Source organism: Gopherus flavomarginatus, chromosome 4, assembly GCF_025201925.1.
Source record: "Gopherus flavomarginatus isolate rGopFla2 chromosome 4, rGopFla2.mat.asm, whole genome shotgun sequence".
In the NCBI taxonomy this organism is placed as follows: Eukaryota; Metazoa; Chordata; order Testudines; family Testudinidae; genus Gopherus; species Gopherus flavomarginatus.
The window spans coordinates 45,861,300-45,885,759 of NC_066620.1; the positions used below are offsets into that span (position 1 = coordinate 45,861,300).

The 24,460-nt window shown below is 42.1% G+C and overlaps 2 protein-coding genes across 3 annotated transcripts in view; both read right to left on the reverse strand.

Annotated features, from left to right (window-relative positions):
* The window catches only part of LPGAT1 (lysophosphatidylglycerol acyltransferase 1), a 947,911-nt gene that overhangs the window by 280,385 nt on the left and 643,066 nt on the right, over positions 1–24,460 (reverse strand). The gene's annotated exons all lie outside the window — the stretch shown is intronic.
* KCNH1 (potassium voltage-gated channel subfamily H member 1) overlaps positions 1–24,460 on the reverse strand; it is a 334,033-nt gene that overhangs the window by 257,235 nt on the left and 52,338 nt on the right. Inside the window, exon 6 of one of the 2 annotated variants that reach the window (XM_050951795.1) lies at positions 7,912–8,304. In XM_050951795.1, the coding sequence (XP_050807752.1) occupies positions 7,912–8,304 (393 nt within the window). Of the gene's footprint in view, positions 1–7,847; positions 8,305–24,460 lie in introns of both variants that reach the window. The other variant, XM_050951794.1, reaches the window with a different exon arrangement.

Sequence of the window (24,460 nt, forward strand, 5' to 3'; positions counted from 1 at the left end):
GTGTGCCTGTACTTTACTCACCTAAACAATGCCTCACCATCTACACTGCTATTTATACCCAGGCTAGCTGGTCTGCAGTGTCTACTCTGTACAGTGTATGCTGTAAGATGGCCTTAGCAAAGATGCATTTAATTACCACAGTCAACAGACCCACAACCAAAGCACTTTGTTGGTTCCTAATCAGAACAAACAGGGAAGGCAGATGAACAAAACTAGGTAGGAATCTGCTTACACATTCCAGTAAATAACTTTCACACTACTTGAAGTGTAGCTACAACTGTCTTTTAAAAGCAACTGGAAGGTTTCAAAGTTAGCAAGATTCTATAAAACTCACCTGATTTAAAGTCTTTTCTTCCCAAGCTGACTCCTCTTTGGACCTGTAAAATGGCAACCTTCCTCACCAGCCTGGGGGATTATCAGCTGCATTCAAATCAGTCTTTAGCCCTTGCCTCCAGACTCCATGTGTTGTCCAAACCATCAAATAACTCACAAAAGGAAAACAAAAAATTTCCAGCTGGAGCTTTCTGCCCTCACATGACACCCAGGCTTCCCACCAGGAGTCTTCTGAAATGGTCTCTGAGGAATGGAGTCTATCCCTTCCTACAGCTTGTCTCCCCTTTCCTGCAGCTCTTTATAAGGAACACTTGTTATTCTCCCACTTCTCAGCTGCATCTGATTGGTGAATAGAACTGGCTGGCTCCAGGACTCTGGTCCTTAAAAGGCGCAGGCCACCCTGTTACAGAGCCCAAACTATACCTTTCACCACCATCTATTCCTTTATCCTCTTCAAGGTCAGGGATGATGTTCTTTCACTTCATTATCAAAACCCCTTCCTTTGAAAGACAGGTATCTTCTTTGCCTGAATGCTAGATTTTTCTCTAATTCATCTGATTAAGCAAATGTGAGTTCATTTATATTTAATACATCTTTCCTCATGACTTTTCAGTATACATATCTCTGTTCCCTCAATTCATAAGAGTGATGGATAGTTCTCAATTTAGCTAATGTCAGCCAATAACTGATTATAGTAGCTCATGTTAGTGCAGCTAGAATTTAAGGTCCTTCAGCAGTTCCACTATAAACTCCCTTATTTCAGAGATTTATATGGTGGTGACACAAGTGGATTCCATTCCTGCCAGGAGATTTCAAGACAGGATCACATATTACCAGGTAACAAGTCATTGTTTCCAGTGTCTTATGAAGTTATGGGCTGAAAACTGCACAAGATACAAAGGTCCGTGTGAAATTGCTCATGCCACCACTGCAAAAAAATGCTTCAGCTTGACTTTGGCATTTAAGGTCTTAGACTGCATTGGTCTTGACAAATTCCTAACAAGGAATCTCCTTAAATCTATTGAGGGATACAAGTTTAGTGTGTCACTGATTTCTATTTTTGGAAGTTCCAGCAACTGAAGCCTCAGCACAAAAAAAGTAACATTGTATCCAAATCTATGTGGATTTTCCTTGAGTGGAGAAAAATATACGGTCAGTCTGAATACTGGCATATGATATTTGATGCACATTTTCAAGAGAGATCAGTACTATAGGGTTTGAGAAGCAGAAGACATTTTAGATCAACACCTCATTGTAGGCAAGCTAAACTAGAATCCACTGTACCATCTTCACCTCAGTATGTATTGTTATAAATCTAAGTCTGACACCATGATGATTCATTAGTCAATGGAAGATTTCCATTATTTGAAGGTTTTTACCAGTTCAAGGGAAGGGTTTTAGCATTTAACTGTATGAATAACTTACCAGTGTGGAAAAGACTGGAGAAAAGTTCTCCAGTGTTCCTTTTATTTGGTGCAAGAAGGAAATCTCTCTATGGATAGTCTCTCTTTCTTCTAAATATGACTTGAGAGGGTGGGGCACACTGAGAGGGAGACAGGTGTTCTACATGTTTGGATGCAGGATTTGGAGCCAGCAATTCCTACTTTAATCTTATCTCTGATTCTGTGGAACCAAGCACTTACCTCTCTCCCTCCTCCCATCTGTAACACATGGCTATTCACGTTTTCCTACTTCGCACGGGAGTTGTGCGGATAAGATAATTAATGAGGACAAAAGTGTTTGAGACAAGACATAAATAAAGCTGTATGGAACTGGAATTTTCATTTTGTTGGACATTCTGTGATTTCAAAGTTTATTTTCATTCCTAATCAGAACAAAATCAAAGAAGTCTGAGATTGCCCACAAAGTGAAAAAAAAATGGGGGGAAAAAAGCCCCCACCTCAGATCCATTGAAATATTTTGTTTTATGTTTTAATAATAAAATAAAATAAAATTGTAAACCAAAAAGCTGAAGTCTGCTGCTCTGATAAGGACAGAACAGAACATTTTGACCTTATTGAAACACTTACCTTCATTTTCTTTCCCCCAAAGCAAAAAGTTTCAAATCAGCTCTAGTTCTAAATATTCCTATGATGGTGGATCAATCAGTAGCTTTGGGATTGTGTGTGTTATTTTTATGCTGGAGCAAAAAGGTGTTAAAATATTTTATCTGAAACAGTTGATTTGGCACCTATCAATATTTATTTATGCGATCTGGCCTTAGAAGTTGTGGCCAAATCTGGCCCAAACAGCTCTACAATATTATCCACAGTCAATCTTGCCATCAGTAAAAAATATTGCCACTCATAGAGAATACAGGTGTCGGCTCACGATACCACATACTGTTCATAGATTTATATATTTCAAAGCCAGAAGATACCATTAGATGGTCTGGTCAGACCTACATAACACAGGGCATAGAATTTCACCCAGTTACATCTGTACTGAGACGAATAACTCAAGAATTGTTCTAGTATAATTTTTGTGGTATGGGGCCATCAGGATCTCAGAGCATAAAACTGCGCAGATTCCAGTGTATCAAAAAAAATCCCAGTTTATTAATACCAAGAAAACCAAGCAACATAAGGACAAAATAAAAGCGCACTCTATCACACTTCTCTACCAACACGTGATTTTGCCAGCATGCATGCACTAATAGTAGAAACCCAAACTCCTGCATACAAACGGGAATGGACATCAAATGCTTTCAATGCAAAAATGATCATCTCCAGCCTTCCTCCACAAGAAGATTCAAGAGCTGAATGACTCCAAGTGCCATAGTTAACTAAAGAGAACCAACAGGTCTGTCAAGCAGTAGCTACAAAGCATTTCACACATATCAGATTCAGATAGGTCACCTGATATAAATCAATCCTTCATGTATATCATGAGTTCTGGCATTTTTAAGAAAAAATTGGCTTGTCAAGCTAGTTCTTTACCGACATCCATCTTTCTTTACAAAGAATGATTAGATGCAGACAAAATTACTCAGCTTTCACCTGCTGTGATGCAGCCAAATAAGGATTCTGTTCTCTCTTGCTAAAGTCAACACAGGGAAAGACTGAAGGAGTAAAATGGGATTTTATAGTCTTTACTTCATTTTATTACCATGACTGAAGTGTCATTCCCTATGGCAGGGGCATGCTCTGTTCCTGCCTCTTTCCAGAGGAACAAACTATTCAGAGACCGTTAGGTAAAGCACCCAGTGATTTATTTACAAGTTTGTTCCCACTACCTATACAGATTGTGCAGCCCCTTGAACAGAGTCCTGGGGCTCTACAGCTCTTGAGCCCAGCAGGGGAGAGAGACCTCCTATGTCCTTCACTCTACCAGTGATAGATTTCTCTTTCTCCCTTTGCAGCTCCTTCCTGTGTCTGTGTACCTTCTAAATTAATGAGGTAATTAGTTTGTAAATCTCTCCAGCCTATTTCAATCAAATTGGCCTCCTTCCCATATTCAGGAGTTCAAGGGGCAGCTAATGGAGGTTGCAGTGATCAGAGTGCTGGATCAGCTGCTGTTGTCCAGCAACCTGTCACACTTCCCTTCTGGCAATATTATATTATGATTTTTTATTAAAGTGTTTACCATCAGGCTAAAAAGGGCAACCCTTCCGATGTACAAGTTGTTTCTTCAAAGCAGTTGGAGCAGCCTAGTGAATCTGGCCTTTAGATTCCAGTGAAGATTCCTTGTATTGCTCCTGTTTCACACCAGTGCATGTCAGATCCTACAGAAGTCATTAAGTCTGAAGGAAGCGGAGCTGATGTAACACACACCATGCAGACGAGCTGTAATAAGGCATGAGTTACATGCCTACAACTAAGGCTCTCTTTCTAGACTCAGACTTCCTGAATTTGGCCCTTCAAAGAGATGGAGTGTCTTTAGCTCTCCTCTGAAGCAGTTCGTAGTGAAATGGACAATACATATTTGGCCAGTTCCTCAGCTGGTGTAAATTGTCATAGCTCCATTGATCATAATGGAGCTGTGACAATTCACAGCAGCCGAGGATTTGCCCTAGTCAATCTACATTGATTTACACCAACTAAGGATCTGGCACCATTAGGGGAAGTAATGGTGAACAGCATTAGAACAAGATCATCAAGGAAAAAGGTTTTCTTTGCTTGAATGGGATAGCTTGAATGACCAGGAATAACACTATTGTACTTTTCTGATTAAGAAACTATTGACGAACCATAGGATAATTGCAGTAGGAACTAGTTGTTCCCCTTTGAATGACAGCTTTATCCTAAGAATCTGAAAAAACAAGTTCCAAGTATAGCAATCATAATCACTTCATAAAACCATTGCAGTAACTATGTACCTATCTCTATTCACTTTAAAGCTTTTCATTTCAGTGTAATGGCCTCTAGCATAGACATTCACACCTGGGCGTGTTCTGTATGTCGTCCTGACTGACATAACCTTATTCCCAGATTTGGACCTTAGCGTCCAAAATATGGGGGTTAGCATGAAAACCTCCAAGCTTAGTTACTAGCTTGGACCTGGTACCTGCTGCCACCACCCAAAAAATTAGAGTGTTTTGGGGCACTCTGGTCCCTCTGAAAAACCTTCCCTGGGGACCCCAAGACCCAAATCCCTTGAGTCTCACAACCAAGGGAAATAATCCTTTTTCCCTTCCCCCCTCCAGGTGCTCCTGGAGAGATACACAGACACAAGCTCTGTGAAACTACACAGAGGGACTCCCCCTCTCCGTTCCCAATCCTGGAAACAAAAAGTACTTTCCTATTCCCCCAGAGGGACTGCAAAATCAGGCTAGCGATCCAACACACAAATCTCCCCTTGATTTCTTCCTCCCACCAATTCCCTGGTGAGTACAGACTCAATTTCCCTGAAGTAAAGAAAAACTCCAACAGGTCTTAAAAGAAAGCTTTATATAAAAAGAAAGAAAAATAAGTACAAATGTTCTCTCTGTATTAAGATGATACAACACAGGGTCAATTGCTTAAAAGAATATTGAATAAACAGCCTTATTCAAAAAGAATACAAATCAAAGCACTCCAGCACTTATATTTATGCAAATACCAAAGAAAAGAAACCATATAACTTACTATCTGATCTCTTTGTCCTTACACTTAGAAACAGAAGACTAGAAAGTAGAACTACTTCTCCAAAGCTCAGAGAAAGCAGGCAGCCAGAAAACAAAGACACAGACACTCAATTCCCTCCACCCAAAGTTGAAAAAATCCGGTTTCCTGATTGGTCCTCTGGTCAGGTGCTTCAGGTGAAAGAGACATTAACCCTTAGCTATCTGTTTATGACACTGACAGAATCAGACTAAGGTTATCAAGGGCCATTCCAACAGGGTCAATGATGATTTGCTACTGTTCTAGGAATGTAAAGAAAGTTGCCTCGCTTTGTTTGGTTTTGTTTTTTTAACTCTACTGTAGATGCCACACAAATATATAAACTCTACTGTAGATGCCAGCTGTTGATCACATGATCAATCCTTCTGTTGCTTTACCAGTACCATGATTATTTACAACAACAAAATGTCAGTCTTTCACATAAATCTTCCCTTTGGCACAATTTGTGACAAACCAATATTTACAGACAGGGCTTACAAGGGTTTGGGGGTGATTTCACTTGTGTTATTTCAGTCTGTGGTTGTATATAAAACAAAATCTATCTTCAGGGAATTAAATCTCACATAACATTACATTTGCTTCACTGCACTTAATAGTCTGTCTAGCTATCCCCAGTCATAGTGAAAACCAAATATTTTACATGGATCTAATGAGATGAACAATGCTTCGTTTCCATGGCTTTTTTTATTTAATTATACAAAAAGTAACTTTTTTTTTTGTATTATCCAGATATTTCATTGGACGTTATTTTAAGGAATGTTCTGATTTCAGGACAGAGATTGGTCACACTTTACATTAAGGTTATGTTTATAAAGGATGAATAAACGATTAATAGGTGTAAGAAGCATGTTACAGGCATGAGTAGTTTTGTAAAGGGACCCTTCTATGGAACAAAAATAAGTCTACTTACAGGACTACAGACTGACAACTCGCTGTTTTATTGAACTGCACCACAACAGAAGGAGGGTCCCACTAAATAAGGGAAGGCAGGAGCATGACTCCAACATATAATATATTGAATAATCCTGTTAATGTCACGATGACCACTTTATTACAAGTAGTGTGTGTCACAGCTGGTTATAAGCACATCACTAGATGGTGTTATAGCTGGTTGTAAGTAAGTCTAAGATTTCGTCATGGTTATTTTTAGTAAAAGTCATGGACAGGTCACAGACTAACAAAAATTCATGGAAGTTGTGACCTGTCTGTGACTTTTGCTGATGCGGGTTTAGGGTTTCCCCCGCCACCCTAGTGGCTGGGAGCTGTGGGGTTCCCCCTCCACCCACAGTGGCTGGGAGCGGCAGGGCGACCATATTTCCCAAAGAGAAAAAGAGACATCCTAGCCGCTCAACTGAGGCGCCTCCTTCTCCCCGCACTAGGCTGTCGCCGGAACCCTGAAAAGAGCCCCATGAGGAGTCTGTCACCTGTTGCTGGAACATTGCAGGGGAGAATGTCAGGGAGGTCTCTGGAAGTCAGGATTCTGTGACTTCCATGACCTCCATGACATAAACATAGCCTAAGTTATAAGCAACCTGTTGGACTCATCTATACTAATTGATTAACCATTTATTAAGATATTAGTTATCTAACCACCCTGTATAAACTATTTGCACATGACTTTAATATAAAAGGTGATCAGTCTAGTCTAAATGACTAAACGTAAAACTGTTAAAGCTACAACCTACCCCCCTAGTTTAAGTCATTGGTGAGATTAGCCCAGGAGAATGTCTGTGCTCCCCAGCTGCTTGTGGCTAGCCCTGACTAAGATGAGCAAGGAGGGAGGGAAGGTTCCATGATCCTGTTCTTCTGATCCTTCGCCTAGGCCGCAAGTCATCAAAACAAGCTGGAAAATGGTAGCTTCCAATAAATGTTTGGGATGCCATGTCTTCCAAACGGTGGTGCATGGACCCACCGTAGTCTGTAGAGAGCTCGCTAGCCATATCATGCTGGCTGTCCTCCTCCTTTCTGGCTGCTACATCAAATTAAAGACAGCTGGATAACAACAGTGAATACGCTTCTGGTCTTACTTTCGCCTATAAAAATTGCCACTAATTGCCAAAGAGATGTTATTCGATCATCACTGGGAGGAGATAGGGCCAGCAAGCAGAGCTGTTGCCATGAGCACTAACTTCTAGGGGCACTACATCACTCACCTTTTTTGGGGGGGCGACTGGGGGAGGGCACCATACACACTTGTCTGGTCCGCTCAGGACAGGGGACTAAGTAGCTTTCCATCCTGGGTGGCAACACATCTAGGCCCAGCCCTGGGATAGGAGGTGAATGTGTGCAAGACAATATCTATATTAGTTGCATAGCTATGAATAAGCAGCAGCAATTGCTGTGGACAGTTACTCAAGGGAGACATGCTCATACACTAAGCCAGCATATTTATAAGTATTCATTCCTTCTTTTGGGGTGGGAGGAAAACATTAAAAGAAAAAAAATAAAGCCCTGGAAATGAGCCTGTTATACTAACCTCATCGACATTCTCAAATGCATTGATGACGTCGTATGGCAAGCATGAAAGCAGATCAATCACAAACCAGGTCTTCAAGTAGTTCATGCGGATCAGCTTTGGGTCTGAGATCACCTCTCCAGCCGGCCCGACAAAAGTGGTATGGAAATTAAGCACAATGTCTACTAAAAAAATGACATCTACAATACTATCTACCACCAGCCAGGCCACGTTGTTCTGTTTGGTTTTAAAGGAGACATTGTAAGGGACCAGAATTGCAGTGTAGAAGGTTAAAATCAGGATGATCCAATCCCAGGTGGTCTTGAAAACACAATAATGTAAAATGATATGTGGTGGAGTCTTTGGTGCCTCTTGTTTGTACTGTGGAAGGATTTCAGAGCCCAGCTGCAGGACCTGGAATGACAGATAGTTCAGAAAAAAGGAAACATTTTTCACTTTTTTGATTATTGAGCTCAGCAAAACGTGCCATAGAAATAGTGCCCGTTACAAAAAGTGGCGACTCCTTTTAACACTGAAGAATTGCAACTACAACAGGAGCCTTTTAAATTAACCGATTGCCTCTACATCCTTTCACTATTCGTTTTTATGGTGTTGTAGCTTCCTGTTTGCACGATCGTAGCAATTTGATGCCAACCCCAGATCAGGATCTGTCACAAGGCATGGCTGTCCCATAGCACCCCCTGCTGGCTAAGCATGGCTCCTGCCAGCACTCTGCCTTATTTTCCCATCATCAGGGTTTTATCTCTCTCCCAGAGAATAGACATGGTTCAGTCTTCCAGCTAGGTCGCTTTCAAAATTCAGTCCACACAACTCCAAACAATCCAAAAGTACTTTTTCCCCCTTTGGTCCCTCTTCTGAGCACTTTCTGGGCTCCCTTTAAGTCTCCCTGCTTTGGGATGGAGCATGTTTCCCTGGAGTTCCTTCACAGTCTCAGCTTCTCTTGGGAAGATAGAAAGGTAGCTCCTACTCCAACATAGGATGTTGGCTACTTCCCTGGAGTTCTTCCAGACCCTCCCACAAGAGCTCAACTTGTTCCCTGTGGTTCTTCTTGCAAGCAGACTTTTCTCAGCTCTACCATGAGACCTAGATGTTTCAGGGTGTCACCTGACCCCAATTAGTCCAGCCCTCTTAGGCTGGAAAGCAGCTACCTATGGCACAGGCAGGGCTAATGGAACAGGGCTGGCTAGCTTAGACCTCTTGGCTCTTAAAGGTATATTTGCATTGCCAGTGGGAGTGAGCTTCCCACCCAGGTAGATGGACTCGCACTAGTGGGGCTTGAGCTACCTGACTGAAAACAGCAGCATGGGCATTGCAGGTGCAGTGGAGACTCAGGCTAGCCACACAAGCTTAGACCCAGGGGATCGGGTCGGCTTGAGAGCCTGAGCTCCAGCCCAAGCAGCAACATCCACGCTACTATTTTTAGAGCACTAGCTCAAGCCCGACTAGCATAAATGTGTCTCCCCTGGCTAGGGGCTCACTCCCAGCTGCAGTATAGACTTACCTTACGGGGCAGGCCATCCTGTTATAGGGTTGCATTGCATGAGGCACTGAAAACATACATAGCAAGAGACGGATTCTGCCCTGAAGAGTTTACAATCTAAATAGACAAGACAGACACAGGGTGGGAAGGGAAGCAGAGGCAAGGAGTTGCTTGCACAAGGTCATTGGCAAATCCAGGAATAATACCTAGCTCTCCTTACTCCCAGCCCAGTGCCACAACCACTGGACCACACTGCCTCTGAATGCTGATGATTTAATTCTCTGCTATATTGATGCTATGATGTGGCATAAATTAATTGGACTTTGTTGTGCTACTCTGTGGGACATAAGAGTAAAGCTCACTTTGCTTTCAACAACATAAAATTGTACCATTAGCCTAGTAAATTATGCCAGCTTTTAACTTTCACTTTCCATTAAAATAATTCAGACATCAGGAATACTGAATATCTGAAGACCTAGGATCGGATTCTGACCTTATTTAGACCCAAATTCAGCAAAGCACTTAAGCAAAGGCTTAACTTTAAGCATATGCTTATAACTCATTGAGCAATTCTCAGTTTGAAGTTAAGTCCTTTTCAGAATTGGGCCTCGGATTGGTTTTACCCCAGTGTATCTCCATTGCCTTCATTACCGTTACCCCTGATTTACACACTGGAATAACTAAATAGAATCAGGCCTGGAAGTTTTTGGACCTGATGCTCATCTCGTGCTAGTGTAAATCAGGAGTGACTCCATTTAAGTCAATGGAGGCACACAAGTATGAAATCAGAGTTAGAACAGAATCAGGCCCTTACATTTTTTTCTCAAATAAAAAATGTGAAGGCTTGCATTGGCTCAGCCCTAGGAGAAAATGGAGAGGAAGACAAAGGCATTGCCAGAGAGAGGTGAGTCAATGCCAAACAAGTAGAATCTGGGAAAGCTTTATAGATCTTCCTTTCTCCTCCCCCCCCACCCCAATACTACTACCAGCATGCCAATTAATTTGCTTTGGAGAATGGGAGAACGGAAAATAAATTGCTGCCATCTGTAGGAAGAGATCGGACAATATGCCCTCGCAGGAGTTATCCGCACATCAGCTTTTTAATATCATTTATATGCAGACTTTTATTTGCAGACTTTGCTGAACCTTTTAAAATTATCTTTTGTGAGCTGATGGCTATTTCCAACAGATTAAACTGAAAGGAAAAAAGGAGAACAATCAGCTCTGAGATTCTGTCTCTATAAGCATCCTAGGGCCTGATTCTTTGTTGTTCTGCACCTTTTATAGTCATTTACACCTGTGCAGAGTGAGTGCAAAACAGCACCACACCAGAATGGTAGCATTTCACTCATTTTGCACGGATGTAAATGACTGTGTGAGGTGCAAAGCTGTGGATAATCAGGCCTCCTGATTGTAAGAGTCCAACGTCTTCTCCAGGAGGGGGCAGCATGTGATCTCCACCCTCTGACAAACAGAGGCTAGGGACACCATTCCCTACCCATCCTGGCCAATAGTCATTAATGGACTTAACCTTCGTGAATGTATCTAGTTCTCTTTAAACCCTGTTATAGTTGTAGCCTTCACAACCTCCTCAAGCAAGGAGTTGACTGTGTGCTTTGTGAAGAAAAACTTATTTTTATTTGTTTTAAACCTGCTGCCCATTAATTTCATTTGGTGGCCCCTAATTCTTATATTATGGGAACAAGTAAATAACTTTTTCTTGTTCACTTTCTCCACACCACTCATGATTTTATATACCTCTATCATATCCTCCCTTTAGTCTCCTCTTTTCCAAGCTGAAAATCCAAGCCTCTTTAATCTCTCCTCATATGGGACCCATTCCAACCCCCTAATCATTTTAGTTGCCCTTTTCTGAACTTTTTCTAATGCCAGTATATCTTATTTGAGATGAGGAGACCACATCTGTATGCAGTATTCAAGAGTACCATGGATTTATATGAGGGCAATAAAATATTCTCCCTCTTATTCTCCATCCCTTTCTGAATGATTCCTAACATCCTGTTTGCTTTTTTGACTGCTGCTGCACACTGCATGGACGTCTTCAGAGAACTATCCACGATGACTCCAAGATCTCTTTCCAGATTAGTTATAGCTAAATTAGGCCCCATCATATTGTATGTATAGTTGGGGTTATTTTTTCCAATGTGCATTACTTTACATTTATCCACATTAAATTTCATTTGTCATTTTGTTGCCCAATCACTTAGTTTAGTGAGATCTTTTTGAAGTTCTTCACAGTCTGCTTTGGTCTTAACTATCTTGAGCAGTTTAATATCAGCTGCAAACTTTGCCACCTCACTGTTTACCCGTTTCTGCAGATCATTTATGAATAAGTTGAATAGGACTGGTCCTAGGACTGACCCTTGGGGAACACCACTAGTTACCCCTCTCGATTCTGAAAATCTACCATTTATTCCTACCCTCTGTTCCCTGTATTTTAACCAGTTCTCAGTCCATGAAAGGATTTTCCCTCTTATCCCATAACAACTTAATTTACAGAAGAGCCTTTGGTGAGGGACCTTGTCAAAGGCTTTCTGGAAATCTAAGTACACTATGTCCACATGTTTGTTGACCCCTTCAAAGAACTCTAATAGATTAGTAAAACATGATTTCCCCTTACAGAAACCATGTTAACTTTTGCCCAACAATTTATGTTCTTCTATGTGTCTGACAATTTTGTTCTTTACTATTGTTTCAACTAATTTGCCTAGTACTGACATTAGACTTACCAGTCTGTAATCGCCAGGATCACCCCAGAGCCCTTTTTAAATATTGGCATTACATTAGCTATCTTCCAGTCATTGGGTACAGACGCTGATTTAAAGGTCAGGTTACAAACCATAGTTAATAGTTGCGCAATTTCACATTTGAATTCTTTCAGAACTCTTGGGTGAATGCCATCTGGTCCTAGTGACTTGTTACTGTTGAGTTTATCAATTAATTCCAAAATCTTCTCTAGCGATACTTCAATCTATGACAATTCCTCAGATTCGTCACCTACAAAGAACAGCTCAGATCTGAAAATCTCCCTAACATCCTCAGCCGTGAAGACTGAAGCAAAAAATTCATTTAGTTTCTCCACTATGACTTTATTGTCTTTAAGTGCTCCTTTTCTATCTCAATCATCCAGGGGTCCCACTGGTTGTTTAGCAGGCTTCCTGCTTCTGATGTACTTTAAAAAAATTTTGTTATTACCTTTTGCGTTTTTGGCTAGCTGTTCTTCAAACTCCTTTTTGGCATTTCTTATTACATTTTTACACTTAATTTGGCAGTGTTTGCACTCCTTTCTATTTACCTCACTAGGATTTGACTTCCACTTTTTAAAAGATGCCTTTTTATCTTTCACCACTTTTTTTACGTGGTTGTTAAGCCACGGTGGGTTTTTTAGTTCTTTTACTGTGTTTTTTAATTTGGGGTATACATTTAAGTTGGGCCTCTATTATGGTGTCTTTGAAAAGTGTCTCTGAAAGTGTCTATTATGGTGTCTCTGAAATTAAATGCCACAGTGTTGGGCTGATCAAAGCCATAGATAGATTACTCCTGGGGGAATTCTGTATTACTACACGTGCACAGAATTCACGTCCCCTGCAGTTTCTTTGCTTCCCCACAGAAAAATGATTTTCTGACAGGGAAGCTGCAAGAGCAGTCACACACCACTCCCTAGCAGTGCAGGTACATTGCTGGAGCAGCCAGCAGAGAGACAAATCACCGCAGGGCTGGGGACATCCCAGAAAGTGGCTCCTACTCTGATCTGGGATCAGGTGCCAGTTCCAGCTGGGTTGGAGACAGGAGAGGACGGGACTTCCTCTTCCCCTGAAGGAGTGGCTACAGCTGTGTCAAACCCATCCCCAGAAACCTCCCCCAGCTGCAGGAAGCTCAGCATCCTCCCCTGCTTCCTGTCCCCATTGCTCCTCAGCTGACATGGGAGGGGTCACTGTATGGGGAGCTGCTCACCCAACCCTTGTGCATCTGGACCTCCCATACCCAGTCACCCCTTCCAAGCCTCACCCCATACACCCAGATCCCCCCTACCCTTCCATACACAGCCACAAAAGAGGGTCAGCATGTGAGGCTGTAATTAGAATCCATTTTGAACACTCCAGGCTAGGATTTGGTCCTGGCTATCACAAAGCATCCCTGGAGCCATATCCTGCCAGCCCTGGACCTTATTCACCCAGGACTCCATGCAACAGGAAATCTGCCCTTGGATGGTTGGAGAAGCTTGAGGTGATGCAAGGTGGCAATAACCCCTTCTCTATCAGGAGGCTGCAGCCTACCACTGCCATACCCCCAAAAGTATGTGGTATTGGCTGGGGCAGCGGCTTGGGCAGGTGCCCATGGATGAACTGTTTCAGAACATGCACTGGACAGCTTTGCCAGCAGGCCTGATATGCAGCTCCAGCCACAAATTATGAGGTGTGCTCCCCTGACAAAAGCCCTGCCCCAAAAGCAGCATTGCAAATACCTCTTGCCCTTCCCTTTGGAGCACAGCAATGTGTGTACCCCCTTGAACCACTGTAGGTGAATCCAACTATTGGCTTCAATGGGAGTTCTGCACAAGAAGCAATAGTAAGATATAGTCCCAAGTCTGAAATGCAGTCTGATGGGCAGGAGGACTCATCTAGACTACTCGTCCATTGCAATAATTGGTCAGCATGCACTTCCCATCTCTGACAATAGCAGGTATATCTCAGAGTGACATTCTGCAGGTTAGTTAAGTAAATTTTAGTTCTAGTACTTAATGGTCCCAGTCACTGCTAGAACATTTTTACCACCTCTTAAATGCAAGGCAAAACTTCAAAACTGTTTCTTGTAACACACTGCTGGGGATACCCAGAGCTGTGAACCAATGTGTGACTTCTGCCTAAGCAAGAAAGAGTTTTGCTGGTGACTAGATTGTGTATCACTTTCCCATCACACCAGCCCATCTTCCTCACCAGCAAATTCCTCAAGGATCTCCCAGCCTAGCAGGTGAAATCCAGCCCACAAGCTCCTCAGAGATGCTTCTCTGCAATGTACAGCCCCATCACTGTGCTTTCACAGACTATATCATTTGCTGCTCTGCTGAAGAGTCAACACATCACAGCTTATTCATTTAACTGGGGTAAACATACCCGTCCCTTCAAACACAGCATTGAATTGGTTTATAGTAAAACTATAACAAGTTTATTAATAAAAGAGCATGGATTAAGTGATACCAAATAAAAGAGATACAAGCAGAAATGTTTACAAGCAAATAAAAGTGAAAATGCACATCTACAATTCTAAAATTTAAACTCAACAAGCTACAGCCTTGGTTCAAGGTTGATTTCTTACCAATCTTTTTATTTCCAGCCATGGCTGACTCACTCTCAGTCAGGACCTCCCACAGAAGAACAAGGTGCTGGGTTTCCTTTTTCTTTCTAGTGAAAGATCTTTGCCTAAGTAGGTTTCTCACCTATGTTCAGTTCCCTGAGACATCAATACTCTTGGCTGAAGAGCCCATCTTTCTCATCTTGCAAGAACTCTGGCCCCTTGTGTCTGTTCAGTGATGGATACCAAGATGGCATCTTCTCTTCTCCTTATATCTTCCTAAACTCACATTTTTGTCCCCAGACTCAGGATGATCTCATGCTGTTCTTCCCTTCCTGTGGGCTTCCCATTCTACTGCTAATTCATATGTAAATTGGGCTTCCGTTGTTCTAATTCTACTAATCTTAATTTATATACAAGACAAGTAGGTAGCTGTCTTCCTTCCTGTCTGGGAGAAAAACTGATTCTCTCCTTTTGGTCACAGACTTTAAAGCAAAATATTAGTGAGTAACCATAATTCCTCATCTAGTGTTAATACATACATTTCACAATGATATTAATCATCGTCACCAGTTCGCATATGATAATCTGTATCTAAAATGGGTCATGGAAATTGTGACAGTAGTGAGATGGGGTACACTGGCCTGGTTAGACCAGCTGAATCTCACTGGTACATGCCAGGTAGTTCCTGGCCATCTGGCACTGAGGTGCTCTTGGGGTCATACTACTTATGCCATCAAAAGGTCTTTGCAGAGTAGGCTTGTCATTTTTGGCATACATCTAAATTAATCTCTACCGTCATTGTTACTTTAATATAGCCACAGGCAGACATTCTGACAACCATCCTGACAACCACCTTTTAAATCTGGAAACATACACATGAATCTCGACAGTGAAAAATTCTGGAAAGGAAAAATAATTTGTCCTTAGTATGAGTAAACTATATTTTAGAATTTAGGTTCTACAGGTGAAATTTTCAAATGCACTCAGCATTGGCCTAATCCTGAGTCCCTTAAACTCAATGGTAAAACCCCCAACCCTTAATTAATGCTAAGGGCTTTTGAAAATCTTGCTTTATGTAAATTAGAAAAACACTGTCTGGAAGATTAGTCATGTATTCACACAGGTTTATGTATGATAGAAACAAAGAAAGGTAAGATCTATCTGTGTCTGGCCTAGAAACTAAGGGCCAAATTCTCGTCCCAGTTACTCTGATGTATATCAGGATTAACTTCAGTAACGTCAGTGAAGTTACACTGATGCACAACTGAAGTAAGTATAAGGAGAATCAGACCTTGGGGCTCAAGTCATTATGAAGATACACAACTTGACTGTTTCAGTTTTCTTAAATATTACCAACTATCAACATAATTACTCTCTAATTATGTATTAGAGGCCCAACGACTGCAGCATCGAAAATAAGGGGACGTAAGTCTATCTTTCTTTCTGTTTTGTAGATCAAGCTATTCTGCACTGAACTGAAAGGCTCAGAGCTTAGTAAGGGATATTTCACCTATACATCTCCAGTTCAAATCTGGTTCAGGTTGATAAGGACCAAATATAGGTAACAACTGGTGGCTACTTGACCTGTTTAAATGAGTAGGTAGTCTCAGCTTTAGGTGAGTTCCTCACAGGGATATGTGCATGTAGCAAACACCATCATCACATCTGGGGCTTCTTGCCATTCTCAGAAGGCAATCCAAAGCCACAGAGACTGAACTATCCTCTCACCCATGGAGAGGGAGGCAGAACAGTAGATCAGCTTACACTGTCTTTGCCAGTGCTCTACGGGCTCTGTAAATAAACAACATGACTTCTGTCTCTGGAGCGGCCAACCTGAGATATTTCACAAGCACCAAACTCTTTTTTTAAATAATTGGAGGAGGAATAAACCCTTTAATGAAACTGAGCATTCTAAATGCATCACAGGGTTGCTTTTATCATTAAGCACCAGGCGCATGCCCAGCACTACACAAAAAAAACACAGAGAAAGACCCAAGAAGATTACGACTAAAGGGCTAGATTTTGCCTGGCAGCTATATAGGAGTATGGAAAACGGGGAAGAGCTGTTTCCCTGCCTTGAGCCCCTCACATGAGGAGTGACGCACAGCCCAGCTGCTCCTTCATAATGCCACCAAGAATGTAAATCACCCCAAGGGGCATAGAAGAGCAGAGTCTTGTCCCCACACCCTCTGCACCAGCCAGAAAAGCTAGCCAAGCACAGAGAGAGGCATGTGCTGCACCAGTTTAAAGGATGGTATATGGTGATGCTCTCCCTGTGCATCTCCGAGCTCTGGAAAGGATTGTGCCACCCTGAAGCACAATCCCTTTGGAGCACCCACCTGGGAGATGTGCCCCAAGACCTGTGGTGGTTACCAGCCTATGTGTACCAATTCTATTCCAGCTAGTAGCTATGCACTTCTGCTCCTGCGGGGGCGGGGGGGGGGGGGAGAGAAAGAAGATGAATTTAAAAGGAACTATGGAGAAAATGTAAGCAACTGATGTTGGTTGCAGTCCAATACATGTAATAAGCAAATATCTCATTACTGTCAGAACTACACGCCTAAATAAGTGAAACAGACCTATTTTAGGAGGTTTTTTTTTCCATTTTGTGTTTATAGCACAATAAAAGAATTATTTATTTCAGAAAGTTATCAATAGAAGTATTGCCCCAATTATTTATGGTTCAGCTGCTACTACCATAGTATTATCTGTGTTTATTATTTTTGGTAACAGTGCCTGATGTTTTCATAGCTCTTTAAAGCCATAGATTATTATTTAGAGTGGAGACGTGACAATTTTCATCAAAGTTTTGCCAGGCTGTATTAATATTTTTAAAATATCACAAAATACAAATATTTCACTTCAGACTAGTTACAGAAATGAGGATTGTGCCAACAATCAGTACTCAAAGTTAATCAACAAGTTGCCCCTGTTTTAAGGTCTTTTATGATTGAAAAAAAAATCAATCAAATAATTTGCAGCCAAATCTCCTTTTTGCATTCATTCACTCTCACACACACACAAACATAAACCTGGTGGGCGAAGAGCCCACTTTCTAAGTTTCTACTTGAAGTAGATATTAATGAGTTATAAATCCCTGAAAATGAGGGTTGACAATGGAAATGCTGGTATACCCTTTATTAAGCAGTGCTGCCAAGAGCCACTATAAAGTTAAGTACTTTTATAGCTTATACCTATTGCATTTTTAATTGTAACAATCTTGTGAACACTGAACTTCATGGCAAAGGTACAGAATCAGCCAGTACCATCAATACAGAGAACACTTACAGTGCCCAATGTCCAGGGACAACGGTTCATAAGTCAGCTGTGTGGTGGTTAAATAGTAAAAGGGTATTGATTAGTTTATATTCCATTGCAACTTTTGTGTCTCTTTCAAAATCATAGCACATCTTAGCATTTACAATACAATGCATTTTGGAGTTTTCCATATTAAAACTTATGCTTGCCATGGCCAGAGAGATCTAAACTTGTTACTATCTGGCAGCTGTTCAGTGGCCCACATGAAATGAATCAGTGGTCTCAACTTAGTGCATGGTGAATGAGTGTCTACATCATACCACCACTGTCATAGCACAAACTAGTACTCTCAGCAGAGAGGCCAAGAACAGAATTGGCATGAAGATAGAATTATCCCCTCAGGTCATACTGATAGAGGGTAGAAGCTTACTCTGACACTTCCCACACTTTACTTGCTTTGTGAATAAACAAAGACCTTTTGCAATCAAGCACCTATCTTGAGCTAAGTTAACTTAAACGATAATACTCCAGTAAATATAGGGCTTGTCTACATCACAAAGTTGCAGCGCTGGTGAGGGGGTTACAGCGCTGCAACTTAGGAGGTGTACACATCTGCAGGGCATCACCAGCGCTGCAACTCCCTGTTTGCAGCGCTGGCCGTACTCCTGTTTTGTCTCAGGTGTAGAGGATCCAGCGCTGGTAATCAAGTGTAGACACTTACCAGCGCTTTTCTTGACCTCCGTGGAATAAGCAGGTATCCCACCATACCTGAGGAAGCCTCTCTGGTAATCAAGCAGGTCTCCTTCCCCGGTTTGCTCTCGCGTTCCCTGAACCCCTGAGCAAGCAGGTCTCCTTCCCTGCGGTTTGCAGGGGGGTTCGGGGAACGCGAGAGCAAACCGCGGGGAAGCTGGTCTCCTTCCCCGGTTTGATCTCGCGTTCCCCGAACCCCAGTGCAAGCAGGTCTCCTTCCCTGCGGTTTGCTCTCGCGTTCCCCGAACCCCCGAGCAAGCAGGTCTCCTTCCCTGCGGTTTGCAGGGGGGTTCGGGGAATGCGAGAGCAAACCGCGGGGAAGCTGGTCTCCTTCCCCGGTTTGCTCTCGCGTTCCCCGAACCCCCGAGCAAGCAGGTCTCCTTCCCTGCGGTTTGCAGGGGGGTTCGGGGAACGCGAGAGCAAACCGTGGGGAAGCTGGTCTCCTTCCCCAGTTTGCTCTCGCGTTCCCCGAACCCCCCTTGAAGCCGCACAACAGCGCTGCAGTGTGGCCACATCTAACACCACTTGCAGCGCTGGTTGCTGTAAGTGTGGCCACTCTGCAGCGCTGGCCCTATACAGCTGTACTAATACAGCTGTAACAACCAGCGCTGCAAAATTGTAGATGTAGACATACCCATAGAGACTTCTAGAGCAAATATCACAGAGTCAGTAGAGAAAAAAGGATGAACTTTTAACTTGAATTTAATACTCTAAACCGACTGAAGTTTGCTCAGACAGGTAGAAAAGCTCTCTGTCAAGGTATTTTTCCCTTTTTGAACTTTAGCGTCCTAAAAGTGGGGACCTGCATGTACCCTTCTAAGCTTAATTCCTAGCTTAGATCTGATAGCACTGCCACCAGCCAAAATATAGTGTTTGGCACATTTTCTGTTCCCCCAAAACCTTCCCTGGGGAACACAAGACCCAAACCCCTTGGGTCTTAAAACAAAGAGAAATAAATCATTCCCCCTCCTTTCCCCCTCCCAGACTTTCCCCTCCCTGGGTTACCCTAAGAGACTACATTGATCCAAACTCCTTGGATCTTAAAACAGAGGAGGAATTAACCTTTCCCCCTACCAATCCCTGGTGAGTTCAGACCCAATCCCCTAGGGTCTTAAACAAGAAAAAAAATCAATCAGGTTCTTAAAAAAGAAAGCTTTTAATAAAAGAAGAAAAAGTAAAAACTATCTCTGTAAACTCAGGATGGAAAATGTTTACAGGGTATTCAGCTCATATAGACTAGAGGGACTTCCTCCCCCTTAGCCTGAGATTAAAAGTTACAGCAAACAGAGGTAAAACTCCTTCCAGCAAAATACACATTCACAAGTTAAGAAAACAAACATAAGACTAATCTGCCTTTTCTAGCTAGTACTTACTATTTTGAACATGAGAGACTGTTTCAGAAAGATTGGAGAAAGACCTGGTTGCACGTCTGGCCCCTCTTAGCCCCAAGAGCGAACAACAAACAAAACAAACAACACAAACAAAGACTTCCCTCCACCGAGATTTGAAAGTATCTTGTCCCCCGATTGGTCCTCTGGTCAGGTGTCAACCAGGTTTACTGAGCTTCTTAACCCTTTACAGGTAAAAGAGACATTAACCCTTAACTATCTGTTTATGACACTCTCACATAAGGCTTGCAAATATATTGTCTCATGTTCAAAACAGTACTGAGACTTTTATAAAACAAGAAGGCTACCAAGCTAGACCAAACCAAACACTCTATAAGGAAAGAAAAATGGTCCCGTTTCTGATTATACATACCTAGCTTTTACTCTGATCTAATGCTTTTGGCTTCAGAACAGTTACTCCCAATATACAATGATGTAAATGAGATCAGAATCAGACCCAACAATCATTTTAAAACAATGAGTGCAATAGCCAAGTGGCAATTAAAGTTACTCATTCCACACATGTAAAATAAGTTCCTACCCCTTATTAGTAGAAATGAACCTGCCATCTGCACCAGTGCAAAGTCTTATTGAACACATTATCCACTCATTGAGTTCATTGGAGCAACTGTGAATTGACATCATGGGGCAGTGATTCCTAGTGGACAGAACACTCAGCTAGGACCAGGACCCCTGAGTTCTGTTCCTGGCTCTGCCACTGGCCTGCTGGGTGATATTAGGTAGCTTTTCACCTCTGTACCTCAGTTTCCCTATCTGTAAAATGGGGATGATTCTTATCTCCTTTGTAAACTGCTTTTAAATGTATCAGTGAAAAGTGCTATATGACAGCTAGGCATTATTATTATTACTAAATGAGATCAGAAACTGGCCTGGTGTTTCTAAGTTCTAGCATGCACTGGAAAAAAACAAACATTTGAAGTGAAGGAAAGAATGATTGATGATAGGTCTTGAAGTTCTTTAAAAGTGTGTAAAGAAGGCAAAGGTGGGGAGGAAAGTTGCCCAAAATTCTGCCATACCTAAGCTACCACCATGAAAACTTTTCCAGCAGTAACAGCCATATAGGACTACTACTGAAATCAGTTTTTCATTGATTAACTGGGTGCAGAGAAGACTCAAAGACTGAATACACAAGCTCTTTAGTCTGCATTGTCACAGCCAGACACATGTGCATTTCAGGCTCATGTTAAATTATAGTGCAGATATTGGCCAGGAGTTCATGTATTTTTCATAGAGATCATGATTCAGGTTGGAGTAAGTTCTCAGAGGTGCTGAGTACCCACACCTCCCACAGAGACCATTAAGCAATGACATATTTAGCTACATCAAGTCTTATCTGCATCGAGGCATTTTGTATCTGTTGTCAGCAATTGTGGCAATTTCCTTGGTACAGACAACCAACCCGTATGGCTGGTTGAAGTGCTCGGGTATATTATGCTAACCCATTTTCAACACCACAGCCGGAAGGCCCTCTCTAAACTGTTGTCACCAGTGCGGCTTCACCTGTTGCTGACAATGGATGTTCTTGTGTAGGCAAAGCTCATGAACCCACTGCAGGATGTTTGCGACTGTCTCTCGCTCAAGTGGCTAGAGCCCTACCAAGAGGATACAAACCCTTACACTACTACTACTTTCTCCTTGAGTTCAGATGTCAAAGATATGTGCTTTTGGAAAAGGTGGTTGTAAGTTCTATACTCACCCATTTGCATTGACCATAGCCCACCTAACGCCTGACCTTTTCATGATGCCATTTGATCCTCTTTCAAATCCTTGCCTGACACTCTGCCTCCTTAAATTATTTACAGGGTCAACTAAATAGTGTTATTCAGTTCCCTAAACTGTTTGCAGCCTTGCTATGTGCAGTTATGCAGCTGGTTCTGTTCACTCTAGCAGTAGCTCATGCGTAGTTTATCATCAGTCTTAAACATTTCAGGATCCTATTGGCCAAAAAGCAATTTGTAAATGACTTCAGTGGGAGTTGGCTCAGACTCTTACATGGGTACAATTCCAAATGATAAGAAGAAGAATTGCATCCTTGAGGGCACAATTGATCTCCAGGAGTTGGATATATTTTTAAGACTGAGACACAGTATTGGGAGCATGCACTACTGTAGATATCAGTGACTAATGGCAGCAGAGTTGGGTTTTTCCCCCACGTAATACAGCTGTGCACTCAACATGGGCCCTAGCTGCTGAAAGACACTTAAGATTTCTCCCTCCTTTTTTGTCATAATGATATTGTGGAGTTTAACAGGATTAAGGAAATTATTGTGCAGAATTTCAATCATTTTACTTACAGAATTATCTTTCTAAATGAAATGAATTCCAGTAGAAATAGACACAAATCTCAGGTCCTGCGTATGAGTGAAAGGGACACAAAACCAATTACAGACAAAGTGACCTTCTGAAGCTCCCAAACAGCAAAAGCGGCGTGGTCTAATTGATAAGGCACTGGCCTCGGAGTCAGGCATGCTGGGTTTTCATCTCAGTTCTACCTCTGACAAACTAGGTAATCTGGAGCAAAATCACTTCACTTCTCTGTGATTCAGTTCCACCTTCTGTAAAATGGGAATAAAGATATGTACCTTCCCTTATAATTCACCTTGAGATCTACAGATACAAATCGCTGAAGGAGAGCTAACAAGCATGGTTTATATAGGATAAGTATTAAAAACACCTGCCAGCCTATTGAACTCTTTGCTTTAGGAGATTCAGATGAATGAGTAAGGTTCATGTGTGGAACCTCATGGAAAATGACAAGCCCTTTTGAAGTAGCATAGACTGCGTAGACTGTTGATCCTTCATCAGTTAAGACTGAGCCGATCACAACACATCTTCCAATCTTCTCTCGCTCTGGCCATCCTTCGCCATGCTTGTCCATATCTTCTTGTTAGGAAATCATCCCACCTCTTTGGAGGCCCACCACATGGCCATTTCAGTTCTCGCGGATACCACTCAGATATAGTTGCAGTCCATCTGTTGTCACTGAGTCGGGCCACATGTCCCGCCCACCTCATTTTGCTGAACCTGCTTTCAACAACAATATCTCACACTCCAGACTGCTGCCTAATTATTTCACTGGAGATGTGATTGCAGAGCGAAATGCCCAAAAATGTTCATTCCATCGCCCTCTGTGTGACAGACAGTTGATGTTCTTCAGTCTTCATCAGCGACCATGTTTCGCTGCCATATAGCATCGCTGGAAGCACGGTCGAGTTAAAAAGATTTGCACAAGTTGTTTTGCCTATCTTTCCTTGAAGGATGTCCCTGATGTTGTTGAATGTGCACCACCCAGCTTTTTTTCTGCATGACAGTTTGCCTTTCTGATCATGGCGCACGTTGACTTCCTGGCCCAAATAAACATATTTGTCGACCTCTTGGATCTGCTCTCCTCCAAGAGTTATTTGGTTTCTTGGCAGAACATCTGATCTCATATTTCATTTTTGACTGGTTCATTTTTAATCCGACTTGACTACTTTTTGCATTCAGTTCTTTAAACATTCTCTCAAGCTGGACTGTATTTTCAGCTATCCACACTATATCAGATGTGAACCTGAGATGGTTTAGCTGCTCACCATTGATATTAATCCCACCTTTCAGGTCTGCTTGTCGAAAGATCAATTCAAGACAGGTTGTGAATAATTTTGGTGAAACTGTATCTCCTTGTTTCACACCTTTCTCAATGGGGATTCGGAGGGGAGTATCGAACAGCGATATATCTGTACGGCAGCCAGAGTTCGCTTCCTTTAATAATGCGATACATTTTGCACTGATGCTGAGGGTTCCCTCCCCACTTTGAACTCTAGGGTACAGATGTGGGGACCTGCATGAAAGACCCCCTAAGCTTATTTCCACCAGCTTCGCTTAAAAACTCCCCAAAGCACAAATTCTTTCTTGTACCTTGGATTAGGTAACGCTGCCACCACCAAGTGATTTAAACAAACATTTAGGGAGGGCCACTTGGAGCCCCACCTTCCCCAAATATCCCCCAAGCTTCTACATCCAAACCCTTGGATCTTAAAACAATGAAAAATCAATCAGGTTCTTAAAAGAATTTTAATTAAAGAAAAAAGGTGAAAGGAGCACCTCTGTAAGATTAGAATGGAAGATAATCTCACAGGCAATCAGATTCAAAACACAGAGGGTTTCCCTCTGGACAAAATTTTAAAGTTAAAAATGAAAACCAGGAATACCTTCCCTCTCAGTACAGAGAACATTCACAAGCCAAAATAAAAGTAAATCTAATGCATTTCCTTGCTAAATACTTACTAACTCTATAGGAGTTAGATTGCATGAGTCTTTGATCTTGCTCCAGCCAAAAGCCACACAGGACAGACAG